The 15,146-nt window shown below is 40.3% G+C and overlaps 1 protein-coding gene across 1 annotated transcript; it reads left to right on the forward strand.

Moving 5' to 3' along the window:
* The first annotated feature begins 2,671 nt into the window (after window positions 1-2,671).
* Window positions 2,672-9,229, forward strand: LOC146463259 (uncharacterized). The gene is made up of 5 exons (XM_085084652.1): window positions 2,672-2,812; window positions 4,765-5,100; window positions 7,194-7,250; window positions 7,943-8,032; window positions 8,268-9,229. The coding sequence occupies exons 1-5, from the start codon at window positions 2,743-2,745 to the stop codon at window positions 8,471-8,473; spliced, it is 759 nt and encodes a 252-aa protein (XP_084940778.1). The 5' UTR covers window positions 2,672-2,742; the 3' UTR covers window positions 8,474-9,229.
* Window positions 9,230-15,146: the final 5,917 nt, after the last annotated feature.

Genomic DNA, 15,146 nt, shown 5'->3' on the forward strand with positions numbered 1-15,146 from the left:
TGCTGCATAATTGTTGTATATTGGATGAACATAATATACTTTTTCATTATGATTAATAGTCTCTGCTGCTGGGTTTGACATAGATGAATTCTCACCAGCTTGAGAATCCATTTTAGCGTTTTCTGATTTTTCATTTTTTCTCTCCATTTCTTTCTAATTATATATAATCACCAAACGTTTAAGCCTTAATATTTCAAGTTGGGTCAATTTAAGAGACAAACATGCTATCATTGAGGTGTAAAAATTTGAAATCATAATTGAATTGCCCGGTTATTTTAGCACAATTAATCCCTGTAAAGTGGAAAATTAGTATCATCCATGTCATGACACAACCTATAATACATTTTATTGATAATCTTGTTTTCGGTCCTTGTAAACTCATCGACATGATCTTCAATGGGTGGAAATTCCATTAATCTATTGACAACTCTCAATTCATCTTCATTATATGGACTGTTCAAAAATTCTTTTCTGGCTTGATGCATATATTTGATATTTTCAGATGCTGTGACCAACGAAAGATTTTCACTTGAATTGTCTTGGCGGTCACAATTGATGTGATGAATTTGCATTCCAGGTGGAATTATTGATTGATTAACAGCCTCATAAACGAATCTATGAGCTGGACATGTATTGTATTGTCCCGGAGAAATTATATAATAGCCGTTCTCAGACAAATATCCTTTTCTTGGTTTCAATCTTTTTCGGTTGATTATATAACCATCAGCAGATGCAGCAAAATTTTGAAATGTTGGATAAATAAAATATGTTTTATCATTATGATCAAATTGGTTGTTCATATAAATTAGATTAGATAATTTTTATATCCAAATTGGTGTTCAAAAATATTGTATTCATCATTCAAATCATCGATTGATGAGTTGGTTGGATTTAATCGATGATTGTTTGTGAGTTGGGGTCAGTTGGGTGTCATTTATGAAAAACGAGGATTTAGGTTTTTGAGACACCGAGGATAAAAATTTAGGTTTTTGAAAAACCGAGGATTTACGTTTTTTGAGTTCATTATTGAATCAGGTATGAATTCAGTGAAATTTTCAAAAGTGTGCTTATACACCCAAATATCTAACTACTGATGATAAATTGCTACAGCCAAACAGGAAGCTCCACGGATTGATTTATCTCAATTAGCTCAGTGTACCGGTGCGATATGTTTACATTTAGAACAACAAACCTCTGAAAAAGTCTCAATTCGGGGTCTTAATAAGGAACAGGGTCCCAAAGGGGTTTAGGGTTACAAGCCAATCGATTTAGCCAGAACAGGAGCCCATGCCAGAATCAACCGGTTTTGTCCAGATTCCAAGTAAAGAGAGGCTTCGGGCTTCGAGCAGGTCGCAGCACTGAAAGTTTTCGGGATTCTAGGATTTCAACCCCACCGCGCCTTCTTGAGACCATGAAGAAAAGCAAGGCTTTTTGAAGGACTGCTTGTCACGTAGATAACTTTTTAACTTGAAAAACCTTAGTTTGTTTTTATATTCAAATAAAACGGAATGTGATTTCTTCTTTAAAGGATCAATTGTAACTGTAAAACTGGGTGCACAGAGAGGAAAAGGACCTCACTACGAGTTTTTTTTAACTGAATATTTGGAAAATCTGAGCAAGCTTTGATGAAAATGGACCCAAAAGTCGCGTGAGGTTGACGCTAAAACTTGGTGATCTAACCGGGTGACTCGTTGACTAGAACTAGCGCTTTACATAGCAAGAAATACTACCTAATAGAAAGGATAATAGATTGTATTGTTCTTTATGCCCTACATGGGCAAACATATCCGTTGGTTTGAGCACAGGAACTAAGCCGGATTATGTAAATCAAAGGAACTCTAAAAACTTGAAAGGAAATACTAAAACGGCACAAACTATTTGGCAGTAACAACTTGGTTTCATTCTGCAAAGAAAGCTCCAAGATTAAACACTTTTACGGTCATGTACAATATAAATTCCTCAGGTAATCAAACGGATTTCATTATCATGATGGAGTTTCTCAACTACAGGGTAGTAAACATATTTATTAATTTTGGCTAATGATATGCAGAATAGTATCTTTTATAGTATTGCCTATTTTATGATCTCAGTTTTCGATCTACAGCGACTTTATTAACAGAGTAATTACCTTGAAACTACACCAGCATCCCATTATGAAACGTTTTGCTTTCAAACGTTGTTTTTGCTTTTAAAGTTTTAATTAAATAAACCTTTATGGAAGTATTATATTCACAAATTAGGCCGTTTCGTTGTTCGGTATATAGAAACTTTTCAGACGTTTTTTCGGCCGAATATTACGGCGTATTTCGTTATCATCAAAACACTCAACCTTTAACGGTGTTGTCGGGTAAAGGAGAGAAATAGCAACTCAGAACCTCTTTAGTTCCAAAGAAAACAACAAGAGTTGTAACGCCGTAACGTTAGAGCGTATATGGTTTGTGACTAGGACTTCAGGCGCTAGTCTTGCCGTAAGACTATCTCGCGCCTGTACAATAATTGTCCTTTTAATTTAAATTAAGCTTTCGACAAGGTTATTGGCTAATTGATTGATTTTTTGTTTTCTGATTTGTTTGCTTTCCCCTAAGGAGGAATCTTCTTTTATATCCGTTCGCCGGCAAAGATTTGAAAACCTCGATTGTATAAAAACCGGAAATGCTTGACTGAATCCGGGTCACTGAAACACGCTTACTTTGCACATTTTTGTTCATTCACATTTTCGTTCAGCTCGAAAAGACGTGCGCCATGCAATTTCAACCTTCCTTGATCGTCCAAGGCTTCGTTTTTGTGACACAGTTTTGCCTCGCTTGTAAAGGTAAGTCCCTTTTGGTGTAATGTAGTGCTTGGTACCGTAACTGTATGATGTGTTTCGAGGTACAGTAAGCTCTCTCCTTGCGGACACATCGCTATTACGGACACTCCAATAACACGGACAGCAGCTTAATTCCCGGCAACAAATAAATTACATTCTTTTGACTAAACGAAAGTCCCGCTGTTACGGACTCTCGCGGTCCCGTGGGTGTCCGCAATAATGGGAGTTGACGGTATTTGGATCGCTGGACTGCACTCTGGGCGACTCAGTGAGCACATGGTTTGGCCGTACAGCTCGCCATTGTTATTACGTGGCAACAAGTGGGTATTCGGTATTCAGTATCGTAAACTTTCAATTTGTTCACTCTAACCAATCTTTACCTACGATTTCGTTTACTGAAAGATATCGTTGCTGTACTCAAGCAGGGAAACTGCTGAAATGGCAGTATCTGTCGCAAGTCGAAGAATGCACATGCCTTCTTCTACAAAAAAATAAATCTAAGTTTATTGAACCACTGTTTTCTGTTGCGTGTTCAGTTCTGTGTATACAGGTTTCAGGAAAAGCTTAGCTCCAATGCAAAGTAAAATGAATGGACGAATAATGGCTATATAGCTAGAATACTGTGTCCTAAGGCCCGGTTATAAATTGACGCCAAATTTGGATGATCATGTCACAGACTATTTTTGGTGTCAACAGCAAATGACCGCGTGAAGAGGAAAGTGTATAATTTTGCTCGCACGTTGTTGTTGCAAAAATCTTCAATTTAGTATTTCTAAGCTTTGTAAAGGCTCAAAATGATCGAAATTTTAAGCGCAAAATCTGAGATTATGTTTTGATGTGACAGAAACGTGTTTTAGGTAGCCTTTTTTTCCCAGTCACGCATGTTCAGTAGTTTCTCATATTTCGCTGAGTCGTCACCCTTTGCTTAGACTGAAAACAAGTCGCAAATACACGCCATTCATTCATTTCACATTCGGTAACTAATGTACAGTTTATGCTCAAAGCGCTAACAAATCACTTTACCATAATACGTACTCGGTTAAGAAACTGCAACAATAAAATAGTTTGACAAAGGAAAACAAATGATAAGATCCTACAGTCAGTGATCACCCAGGAATTATCAACCACAGCCATTACCCGGGAGCCATTACTACCAGAGATAGGGGCAATCTTTTACAGGAAGCCTGTTCCTCCAACTGAAGCACATCAGTCACATCATTCTCGCGCGGTTAGTGCCATTCTGGTCGTGACAGTTTCACTGGCTCTCTTCATCCACCGGGGCTAATATACCGACTACAATACTTATGAGCGGTCACCTGCAAAAGTCATTGTCATGTTTATTTGCATAACAATAATGTTCAAAAATCCATGTTTAAGAGTTTCAAACATTTACTATGTGCCCATCTGGTCGTTACAAGTTGATTTTTGCGCGAACGTGATTCTGGTTTAGTGAAGGAGTTTTCCAACAAAAAATGCCCTTCAATCGACTTGCAGATGGCAAAAAACAACAATAACAACAACAACAACAGCAGCAGCAACAAAAAACAAAACAAAAACGAAATGTTTTTCATCGAATTTAACTTTCCGGCTGTAAAGCAGCATTTGTGCTTACTGCACATCATAATTATGCTCGACTATAAAGAAATTATATTTCTCTGTTAGCATCGATTATGTTAATAACCAAATGGTAAACGGCGCAGCGTGAGTTATTAGATGCGGTTGAGGGTTTGCTCAGCACTCAAGAAGACAGAGTTAAGCTATAGAGTTTTGGCAACGCCTCGAAGACCCTGCAACAACTCTTGTGCTTCTATTTTGTGCTTAGCAACCTCTCCGTGTATCCATAACCTTATGGTACAGGCTGGCCCGTTGTCCATTTGTGAAATCTTACCCTTCTTTGAAATAAAGCGCACAATTATAATGTAAAACTCATTGCCTTTTTCCCGTTTTCAATACAGCGTTGAAAAACCTTACCGTTGAAGAGGGACAACCTGTCAACCTATGTTTCGCACCGCTTCCTAAAGACGTTTTGGCCAGTAGCAGCTTCAAGGGTTGTCGATTTAAGAAGAACAGCATATTGTTTGCTGTTTGGCATAACGGAGCAGAATCTGGAATCTGTATGATTACAATGATTTGCCAGAGGATTAAATATCATTTAAATGGCTCGTTGCCGTGGATAAAAATACTCCATCCAACAGTCAACGATAGCGGACGTTACAGCATTGAGTGCAAATCCTATGGTAGCGCAAAGGCCAAAGATCACGGAGAAGAAATTCTGTTGCACGTAATTAAAGGTATGTAACAATATACGTGTAACAAGAGGTTTTGAGGCTATCCAAACGGTTTTTATTCTTCCAAAACTCAGGGGCACTCAACAGTTTTCTCTCAGATCCTTTGAAACGCTATTTTAGGCTGTCTGGAGTGCCTTTAAAGCTCTGTAGGTTCATTTCAGGCCGCGCTATAATATTTTTATCTGTTCGGTCATTCTGGGGAACTTGAGTCTTATCGAAATTACTAGGGAAAACCTTAGGTCTTATTTCCCTTCCGAAAATCTTAGCTGACCTTCAAGTTTCGGTATCCGAAACGACATTATTATCAATCCGAAAACGCTAGGCCTTAAATTTCCCATATCACGAACGTTCGAGGTGAAAATTCCCTTAGAAAAATTTTAGGGGATTAAGGGCCTTCCAAACAGATAATTTACCGAAACGATCCGTTGGGTGCCCCGGAAAACTGGAACTCTTCAACTTGTTTATTCGTAGTCAGTTCACACCTACACTTAAGCTTTTTATGGTAAATCACCTTAGGGCGTTACGGATGCTCGGGGTTATTCAGCCTGCAAGTAAGCTCTCGCTCCTTTTCCCCTACCATGCTCCGCCGAGAGCTTGCTTGCAGGCTAGGGGTTATAATTCTGCGGTAATTTGGTAGTTCAGTTATTCTGGATATTCAGTGTTGTACATCGTACAGGCCTTCTTTTATATGCTCTCAGCTAAAATTACTTTTACATTGATCAGAGAAAACAGCTATAGGACAGCTGATAACACTACAAGTTGGTGGTAGGATATTGCGCTAAGACGTTGTAATAATGAAAACCATGTTTACTAAAAGTGGAATATCAAACAGATTTCGTTCAACGATCTTCACCGTCAAAACGATCGGAACTTTCGCTCTACGTGATCAAGTTGCGCTCGATCTAATATTCCAAAATGCCTTACGAGCACGGCTGAATAAACATTCATTTTGACGAGTAATTCACATGTAAAGATCGTCGATTTGCTAAAACACTAAAAACTGAAAATGCTATTTGATTTCTAAGAGTCTGAGTTCCTTTTTTAACAAATAAAGAAAAATAGTCCTTACGACACACGACATAATTTGAACAGAGAATTCTTCATTGTCAATCGTTTGGCATTTACATTCTACTTGTTATATTCCTTATCCCTGTTTAAGTCACGGTTACGGTACCGGAAAGTTTATATTTGCTTACCAGTATTTGCTAGTTAACCTGGAACCCTGGCGGAGCTTGCTTCGTCAGTAAAACCTCATTGAGTATCCACCCTCCGGACCCTTTTGCCCCTTTTGTGCCCCCCCGGGCAGGAAACAGTGGATGAGGTTAGCCAATCGTCGGAGATGCTAACTCAAATTCCCATTCATTCATTCATTCATTCATTCATTCATTCATTCATTCATTCATTCATTCATTCATTCATTCATTCATTCATTCATTCATTCATTCATTCATTCATTCATTCATTCATTCATTCATTCGTTCCTTCCCTCCCTCCTTCCTTCCTTCCTTCCTTCCTTCCTTCCTTCCTTCCTTCATTCATTCATTCATTCATTCATTCATTCATTCATTCATTCATTCATTCATTCATTCATTCATTCATTCAGGGCCTCTTCATATGAGACCGGTAACCGGGCTGGCCCGGTAGCCGGTAGGCCAGTCTTCTGTTTATATGGGAGATTTAATCCCTGTTACCGAGATGAAAAATGTCCAAAACGTCCCCAAAATACCCGTGGAACCGCGTTCCGACTTGTCAGTGACCTTACAAGCTATGCGCAGTTGAAAATGTTTCGTCCAGGATAGTCCCAGTATCCGGGCTGGAGTGTTCATATAGGAAAAATTTCCAGCTCGGTTACCGACATCTCGGTAACCGGGCCAGCCCGACTTCTCATATGAACACATCGAAATTTTTGTAAAGAAAAGAGTGGCGAAGCGAGATCTCGGAAACCGAGCCAGCCCGGTCGACCGGGCTCATATGAAGAGGCCCTCATTCGTTGCTCATGGCGACATCACCACTTAAACTTAGTAGTGTATATAACAACTCCAAACTTTATTTCATCCAATCTTGAATCTAATCTTGGATTTTTATAGTTTCTTCAGGAAATCGAACCACCCACAACCCCGCCTCAAGTGTGACACCAACACAGGCTAAAAACGGTAATTTTAATATATTTGGTCATCTTTTACTGTGTAGCAAGGGTTTGCATAGCCTCCCACGCAGTCGTTTTTAGGGGACTCGTATTACCTCCTCCTCCTCCTCCTCCTCCTCCTCCTCCTCCTCCCTCCTCTGTGGGGAGGAGGTAATTCGAGTCCCCTAAAAACGACTGCGTGGGAGGCTAGGGTTTGCAGGATAAGCCGACACTGCTTCTGATAACATTCATTTGTACCTTTCATATTCACATTGCCGCAGTTACCATCTTAATCACCCCCTCGACTTGCTCCCATCTGCCCTCGTAGCTCAGTCAGTAGAGCAACTTACAATCGACTGCGGAGGTCAGGGGTTCGATTCCCACTGAGGTCAAAGATTTTTTCTTTGCCTCGTGTGGTCTCCTCTTTGGGCTAACGCTCAGTGGGAATTTTGCGGGTTCACTAGCACTTTAACATACACTACAGAGTTAAATAATCCTCGATCGGATCCTTTACTGCTTCTGATAGTTTATCGACGAGTGAAATAGTTGTTAAATATGTGTACGCGCATATCTACGTATTTTTAGATGCGTATTGCTGACGCGATTACAGTCAGTTTGGTTTGCTTATCTCTGAGCTGTGTTGTATAACTTTTTGTGTGCTAATGTAGTAAAAGCAAAGTTCCTTTTTTGTAAAGTTTTAATGACTCTCTTGTTTTCCAGATCCTGAGAAGAGTCTGGATTCCAACAGTACTGGCACTAGCACTAGCATAGCTACACCAATTGAGCCTATAATTTATACAGCTAGATCAAGTGAGCTTAAACTCATCTAATAATCACTTAAATATTATTCCATGGCTCCCTTTAAGGTTATTTCATTGTCACTCCTTCTGTTTTGATTTTAAAATGTAGATAGGAGGTAGTTATGAGGTAGACAATTCCAATTCCAATTCCAAATGCTTTCTTGGCCAATGGATTTTGAATTGACCTTTTTGTCTGCGTGAAGTGGGAACCATTGTCATGAACTAACTGATGTTTTATCTTTCAGAATCTGAACCCTTGAACAGCGGCACCACTGACGTCGGTGTTTTCATTACTTTAGCTGTTGTGCCAACAGTATTAGTGATATTTATAGGAATTATGGTATGCTGCTACATGTATAAAACCGGGCGATGTCGAAGGCGCAGCCGTCACCATGCGACTTCTGATAAAGCAAACAATAAAACTAACAGCACCGGCGTAGAACTATTTTAATATAGACTGCAAAACAGTCGTATTTTGCGTTGGTCTGTCAACGAACGCAAGCGGTCTTCAAACCAAAGGTCTAGAATGAGTACAGGCCCGTAGCAAGGCTAAAACAACTGGGGGGCCGAACAAATTCGTTGAACAAAACTACCCCTACCCCCCCCCCCCCCCAGGTGTTTAAGATGCAAAAAAAAAAAAAAATCATCAACAAAGCACTTTAGTAAGCAAAACAACTTTGCACCTGCATCACACTTTTTGGCACATTTCTTTGCCGTTTCTTTTACGCGGACTACCACATGAAATTTCCTTACTTCACGTTTGAAGGAGGAAGTAAACAAACGACGACAAATTTTTCTTTTTATTTATAAAATTTGGAATAAGGCAGTAAGAATCAGACTGCAGGAAAAATTTTTCCCGTGGCTTTCAAGAGGGCATATTTGCGTGGCTTTCGACAATGTGCGAACACTTAATTGATATAAACTAAAAAGGACGTCTATTATGCTATCGATGAGTGGACGTCTTAGAAAAGAAGTAGTTTATTTGAACAGCTTTTATGGCTTGAGATTGAAAGATTTCGATCCATTTGGTTCTCATTTCTGATTCACATGATAGGAGTGCCTTTGTTGTTTCGTTGTATATAAACTGTTAGCGAAGGAAATTGCCAGGTAGTAAACAGATTTTTAAAGGTCGCGGAAGAATTCAAGACTGATTGGAGCGCATTTACTTGTTTTAATTATATGATTTTTGGGACAATGTTTTTAACTTCCAAAAGAAGTAATACAGTAATGTATTATTGAAAAAGTGTAATCGTTGTCTCACGATGTAGTCACTTAATGATGTAGATCTCGACGTTTCAACTGCGTACCGCGAGTGTTTATTAGGAATTGCAACACTTTAAACTTTTATGACTCCAAGCTCGGTTCTGGTTGATCGGTTCTTAACTGCTGGGATTGGTGCATTTTGTTTGAGCTGTTGCCTCTCTGGTCCGTTGTCTTACGGATCTCCTACTGCTATGTTTCTTGGTTAAGGGCAACCAACTTTTGGAATTTCTTTTCCGCCATCCCTGTTGATGTTGTTGGGGTTTAGATCGATTACCAATTGTATATACCTAATTGTATATATCGACGCTATTTCAGATTATTTATCATACAGGCATTTATCAGCTATACACATGATACAGTAACGGAATGTGTCCTTTACTTTCCCGGTCCAATACTAGTATTGGTAGCTGAACCGATCTCGGTTTCTCATTAGAGTTCGAGATAACCCTAAACTCGATGCAATTAGAGCAGATTTATTGCAGAACTTATTGAATTGCGAGAAAACATTTATGAGTCTATACAACATGCGAGCCAGCGAGGCATGCGAGGCATGCGAGGCAGACGTGCGAGGCATGAACAAAACGTGCGAGGCATGCGAGGCATGAACAACCCCCAACATAAACTGCTAACCGTTAAGCTAACCGGGGAGCTATTTAAGCTAACCTGAGTGCTATTTAGGCTAACCGGAGTGCTTTTTAGGCTAACCCGAGTGTTTTTTAGGCTAACCTGAGTGCCTCGCACGTCTGACTCGCATGCCTCGCATGCCTCGCTGGCTCGCAGATTGTGCATCCCCACATTTATTTTGTAACGTAGCGCGCGAATTCATTGTACAAGTATACTACTTTAGACGGCCATTCAAATTATTTAAGCACTATTAAAATGATTAAAGGTTAGTTTATTAGTCAAACAAGATGCCTGCTATACTGGCATTACGCGTGATGCTGGGGCTGATTCATTTATTCCAACTGTATGCTTCGCCCGGCGAATGATAAAACCATCCTTGCTAATGGAATAGTTTAAGTCACGACGGTCGCGTTACGTTGTTTCCCTTGTGTTACGCGACTCAGACTATCACCGGAAATTTTAGCCTCCCACGCAGACGTTCTTAGGGCAGGAACGCGTGACCAACCCCTAAGATCAAAAGAACGTCTGCGTGGGAGGCTACAGAAATGTCGCGTCGTGGTCTAAGACTGTGAAACAAAGCACGATTCCTTCGCCAGGAACTCACCAATTTCCACCGTTTTAAATGTCGGGTGCTTCTTAGAAGTTATTCTTTCGATTCACCGCTTCAAAATGGTGAAATTTTCGTTTGAAAACGGCACACTTGAGTCCAGATCATGTTAACGATATGGCGCCAAATTTAATCCGTTTTTGATAAATCAGAATCAAATGATGCGTTGACGTCACACAGGTAAGGGTGAGTGGGTCTTCTCCCTAGCGATATAAGCGACTAAAATGGATTTTGATTGGCCTGCCTTTGTTGAAGACAATCAGAACAATACATCCCGAGTAGGAGAGGGGAGAGTTTAATGAATAAATTAATGTACCGATTTGTAGCTACTACGAAGAAGAAAAAAAAAAACAAGATGCCTGCTACACTGGCATTACGCGTGATGCTGGGGCTGATTCATTTATTCCAACTGTATGCTTCGCCGATTGATAAATCTATCCTTGCTAATGGAATAGTGTGAGTCACGACGGTCGCGTTACGTTATTTCCCTTGTGTTACGCTACTCAGGGTTTCAAGGGGAATTGCGGGAATTCCATTGCGATAACGTAAGCTTCTCAATGACCTTTTTTCAGTCTCGCGTCGTGGTCTAAGACTGTCAAACAAAGCACGATTCCTTCGCCAGGAATTTACCAATTTCCACCGTTTTAAATGTCGGGTGCTTCTTAGAAGTTATTCTTTCGATTCACCGCTTCAAAATGGTGAAATTTCCGTTTGAAAACGGCACACTTGAGTCCAGAACATGTTAACTAAATGGCGCCAAATTTAATCTGTTTTTAATAAATAGATCAAATGATGCGTTGACGTCACACAGGTAGGGGTGAGTGGATCCCCTCCCTCGCGATGTAAGCCACAAGAATGGATTTTGATTGGCCTGTTTCTGTTGAAGACAATCAGTACAATGCATCCCGAGTTGGAGAGGGGTGAGTTTAATGAATAAATTAATGTACCGATTTGTAGCTACGAGGAAGAAAAAAAAAAAAAAAAAAAGAAATCGACCCGTTTTTAGACACGGTATGCCCCTTCAGGGCATCCCGCGTAAAAACAAGAAATCGACCCGTTTTAAGACACGGTATGCCCCCTCAGGGCATCCCGCGTAAAAAAGAAATCGACCCGTTTTTAGACACGGTATGCCCCCTCAGGGCATCCCGCGTAAAAATACTAACCTTGATTTATGGTCGCCCTTTGACTTTTTGGAGGCGATGACTAGGCGATAAGGCGATCGGGACCTATCAGTAAATCAAGTAAATTCCGCTTTTAATGAATCGGTTTGTCTATTGTCCTGTATTGTTATGCTTGAAGACTTGCCAGGAGTGAGTACAAAGTAACACCAGTCAAAGATGTACTTACGTACCTTTCTCTGTCCCGTGACTTCCTTTTCTCCTTTTTCCTCTTACCCATTTCTCACAAAAAAAGATATTGTAAATGGTTTGAACCCAGGAGTCATGTCATAAGTACGTAAATTATGATCATCCGGTTGAGTGTAGTCCTGAGAAGGACTGTTTGTGGTGACTTTGACTGACGTTTCGACAACCTGAGCGGAAGTCATCTTCAGAGTCAAGTGAATTGTGGAACGTCAGTAGGTGGTATATATACGTCTCTGGTTGTTTACCTGATTGGTCAACGAAGTCCAGATGTTATTGGTCGTTTGTCAGTAAGCCGTGATGTTATTGGCTGTGAAGACTGTAAAAAGTGATTGGTGCGTTTCGATCCGTCTTTTGTTAGTCAAAAAAGTCCGTGGGTCTATTGTTAGTAAAATGTCTATTGTTTGTTTGTTTCGTTGTAATTGTCAATAAGTCGTTTGTATGGTGCAGGTAGTTGTAGGCAACGGTTGAGTGGCGTTTGTTCTAAGTTAGTAAACCAGCTTTCCAGAGTGAGTCGTTGATAGTAATTTGTACAGTAGGTAATGCACTTGGCAGAGTCCCAGTCGATTCTGTGGTTCGTTTGTAAATAGTGCTCAGCAATGTGATTGTTGATATCACCATTTCTAGTTGCTCGTTTGTGTTCAGTCAGTCGTACGTTTAAATTTCTGCCGGTTTCACCAACATAAGTGGCCTGGCAGTCGCAGCATTTGATCTTGTAAACTGCTCCCTGTCTGCGGTTAGGTTCGTCTTTGTCCTTTACTTTCGTCAGTATTGGTGAAACCGGCAGAAATTTAAACGTACGACTGACTGAACACAAACGAGCAACTAGAAATGGTGATATCAGCAATCACATTGCTGAGCACTATTTACAAACGAACCACAGAATCGACTGGGACTCTGCCAAGTGCATTACCTACTGTACAAATTACTATCAACGACTCACTCTGGAAAGCACCAATCACTTTTTACAGTCTTCACAGCCAATAACATCACGGCTTACTGACAAACGACCAATAACATCTGGACTTCGTTGACCAATCAGGTAAACAACCAGAGACGTATATATACCACCTACTGACGTTCCACAATTCACTTGACTCTGAAGATGACTTCCGCTCAGGTTGTCAAAACGTCAGTCAAAGTCACCACAAACAGTCCTTCTCAGGACTACACTCACCCGGATGATCATAATTTACGTACTTAAAAAAAGATATGTCAGGATATGTACATGAAGGGCGAGTTGAGAAGAGCCCAGAGAGCCGTAGACAGAGTTGCGTAACAAGGCGAGGAAAGTGCGCTCAACAATTGAATTAATTAAGAATACGATACCACGGTTTTTGTCAAACAACTCGCATGACAGGAATTGCCCCCAGCCGGAAGTAAGAATAGGAAATGTACGTCGGCCAGGAAATTCTATGGACAGAAACCTAATTACGCGGAAAAATATTGTGATAAGAGATTTTTTTACCGTGTGTTCATGGTGTGACAATTCTGATCCCTGATTGGAGCTCAAAAGCCTTGTGATCCCTGATCCCATTCTTCTGATCCCTGAGCCCTTTCCTCTGAGCCCTGATCCCAGTCATATTTTGGGCTTTGAGCCCTGAGCCCATATCAGCATGTTACGACTCTGACCTTATCTCAGGACAAGCAGATTCTAATACTTTACACATGTCTTTGCCTTTTGGTTCTGGTTGAAACTCAGTCTAAATGATTGTATTGCAATGGTGATTGCGATCAGTTTTATTTTCAAGTGATTTTTTTTTATCTTCTGATTTATTTTGTTTTATTACCAATTCAATTATTTTTCCTTCTTTCTTTCTTTTTTTATTTAGTTATTTTTTTTTTTACATTTTTCTCAGATTTTATCTTTACGTTTGCATGTAAAAAGTCTGATATAAATAATGCATATTAAAACATACCGTTCGTTGCCGTTGCGCGGTTTTTCGAGGTTTTATTGATGAGTATTCGGTTGCCGCTGGAACTGAAGACTGATCAACAGGTAATTTTATCACACACTCGGACGAACATTCCAGCCCTGGTACTCCTGGTCCTGTCGAATTTGGCTGGACGCATGGTTTTCATGTTGTTGCTTTAAAGCATCGTATCGTACACTTCTGATATGAAAACTTTCGGTATGATATGGAAATGTGTCCTCTTCGTGGCAAAGGAACTAGTTTGAATTTGTGAACTGATCATGGTTATAGCATTTTATAGGGTTTATGTCTTTGCTTTGTTGCGTTTGACGTAGAAAGAACGCACTCCTAATACAGATTGCCGGAGTCGAGATTGTACGGATGTAAGAACGAATGCATCTTGGGATGCGTATCTGGCATCCCCCTGCCGCAGATTTTGCAGAGGCGGATGACATCATCACCAACTTGGCAAGGGAGAGAGACCGGGGTTCGAATCATCGCCAGTAAACCATATTTTCACTTAGTACGTTATATCTTGCTTTAACACGTTAACTTCCTTTATTTCTTTGAAATAACAGGTAGTCTACAAGTCATTTCAGTGATCCTAAGTGGAAATATGGCTGATTCACTTAGTATGAATATTCCTTGCCGTCTTTGTTTCAAATGGCCTGCAGAGAGAGCCTGGGATCAAGATCATCGAACGCACTCCCGGCCCAGGCCCAAAACCAGAACCTCCGGCTGGTGTGCGTTCGGTGAGCTAAAGTGGTATGAAATAGAACCTAGTCACTGCAATTGCAATGAGGGCTCCCCTCCCTCGAGTAACCACCGCGGGCGTCTATTGGAAACTTTAGCAACGTCGACCGTGCGACGGCAGCGAAAACGTCACTATTAAAATGATTTCGTGTTTTTTTCAAACGTCGTCGTACATGATTATTCTAACTATCTTTAAATGTCTTATAGGTGGAACATTCCTGGCCAGTTGAGTCTTGGAGATCACACCCAAGTTTAGAAAGAAAAAGAAAAATTCTGATTAACTGACCGTACCATCGGGAAAATTTCACGTCCTAGTCGTGCAGTGACGGCAAAGAAATGTACAAACAACAACAACAACAACAACAAAAAAAAAACAAAAACAAAAAAACACGTGCAGAGTTGTTGTATTGGTTTTAGCCGTGTATTGGTTTTTTTTTACCTTCTCGTTGCCGTTGCCGTCGTGGCGTCATCATTGCTAAGATCGATAAATGACTGCCGTTATGTTGCGTCCATTGGCATCCCAGAGATCGGCCCATATTTCTAATTCTTTTCTTCGGTTTTCAACTATCAGATATTCACTCACGCGAAACCTTCACTTAGCTA

This window comes from Pavona decussata, unplaced genomic scaffold (genome assembly GCF_977016875.1).
Source record: "Pavona decussata unplaced genomic scaffold, jaPavDecu1.1 SCAFFOLD_179, whole genome shotgun sequence".
NCBI classification, from domain to species: domain Eukaryota; kingdom Metazoa; phylum Cnidaria; class Anthozoa; order Scleractinia; family Agariciidae; genus Pavona; species Pavona decussata.

Excerpts from the sequence above, each read along its gene's own strand:
- LOC146463259 (XM_085084652.1), top strand. The coding sequence starts at position 2,743 with ATGCAATTTCAACCTTCCTTGATCGTCCAAGGCTTCGTTTTTGTGACA. Across the intron at positions 2,813-4,764 it reads GTTTTGCCTCGCTTGTAAAG|CGTTGAAAAACCTTACCGTT; the intron begins GTAAGTCCCTTT and ends TTTTCAATACAG. Across the intron at positions 7,251-7,942 it reads ACCAACACAGGCTAAAAACG|ATCCTGAGAAGAGTCTGGAT; the intron begins GTAATTTTAATA and ends CTTGTTTTCCAG.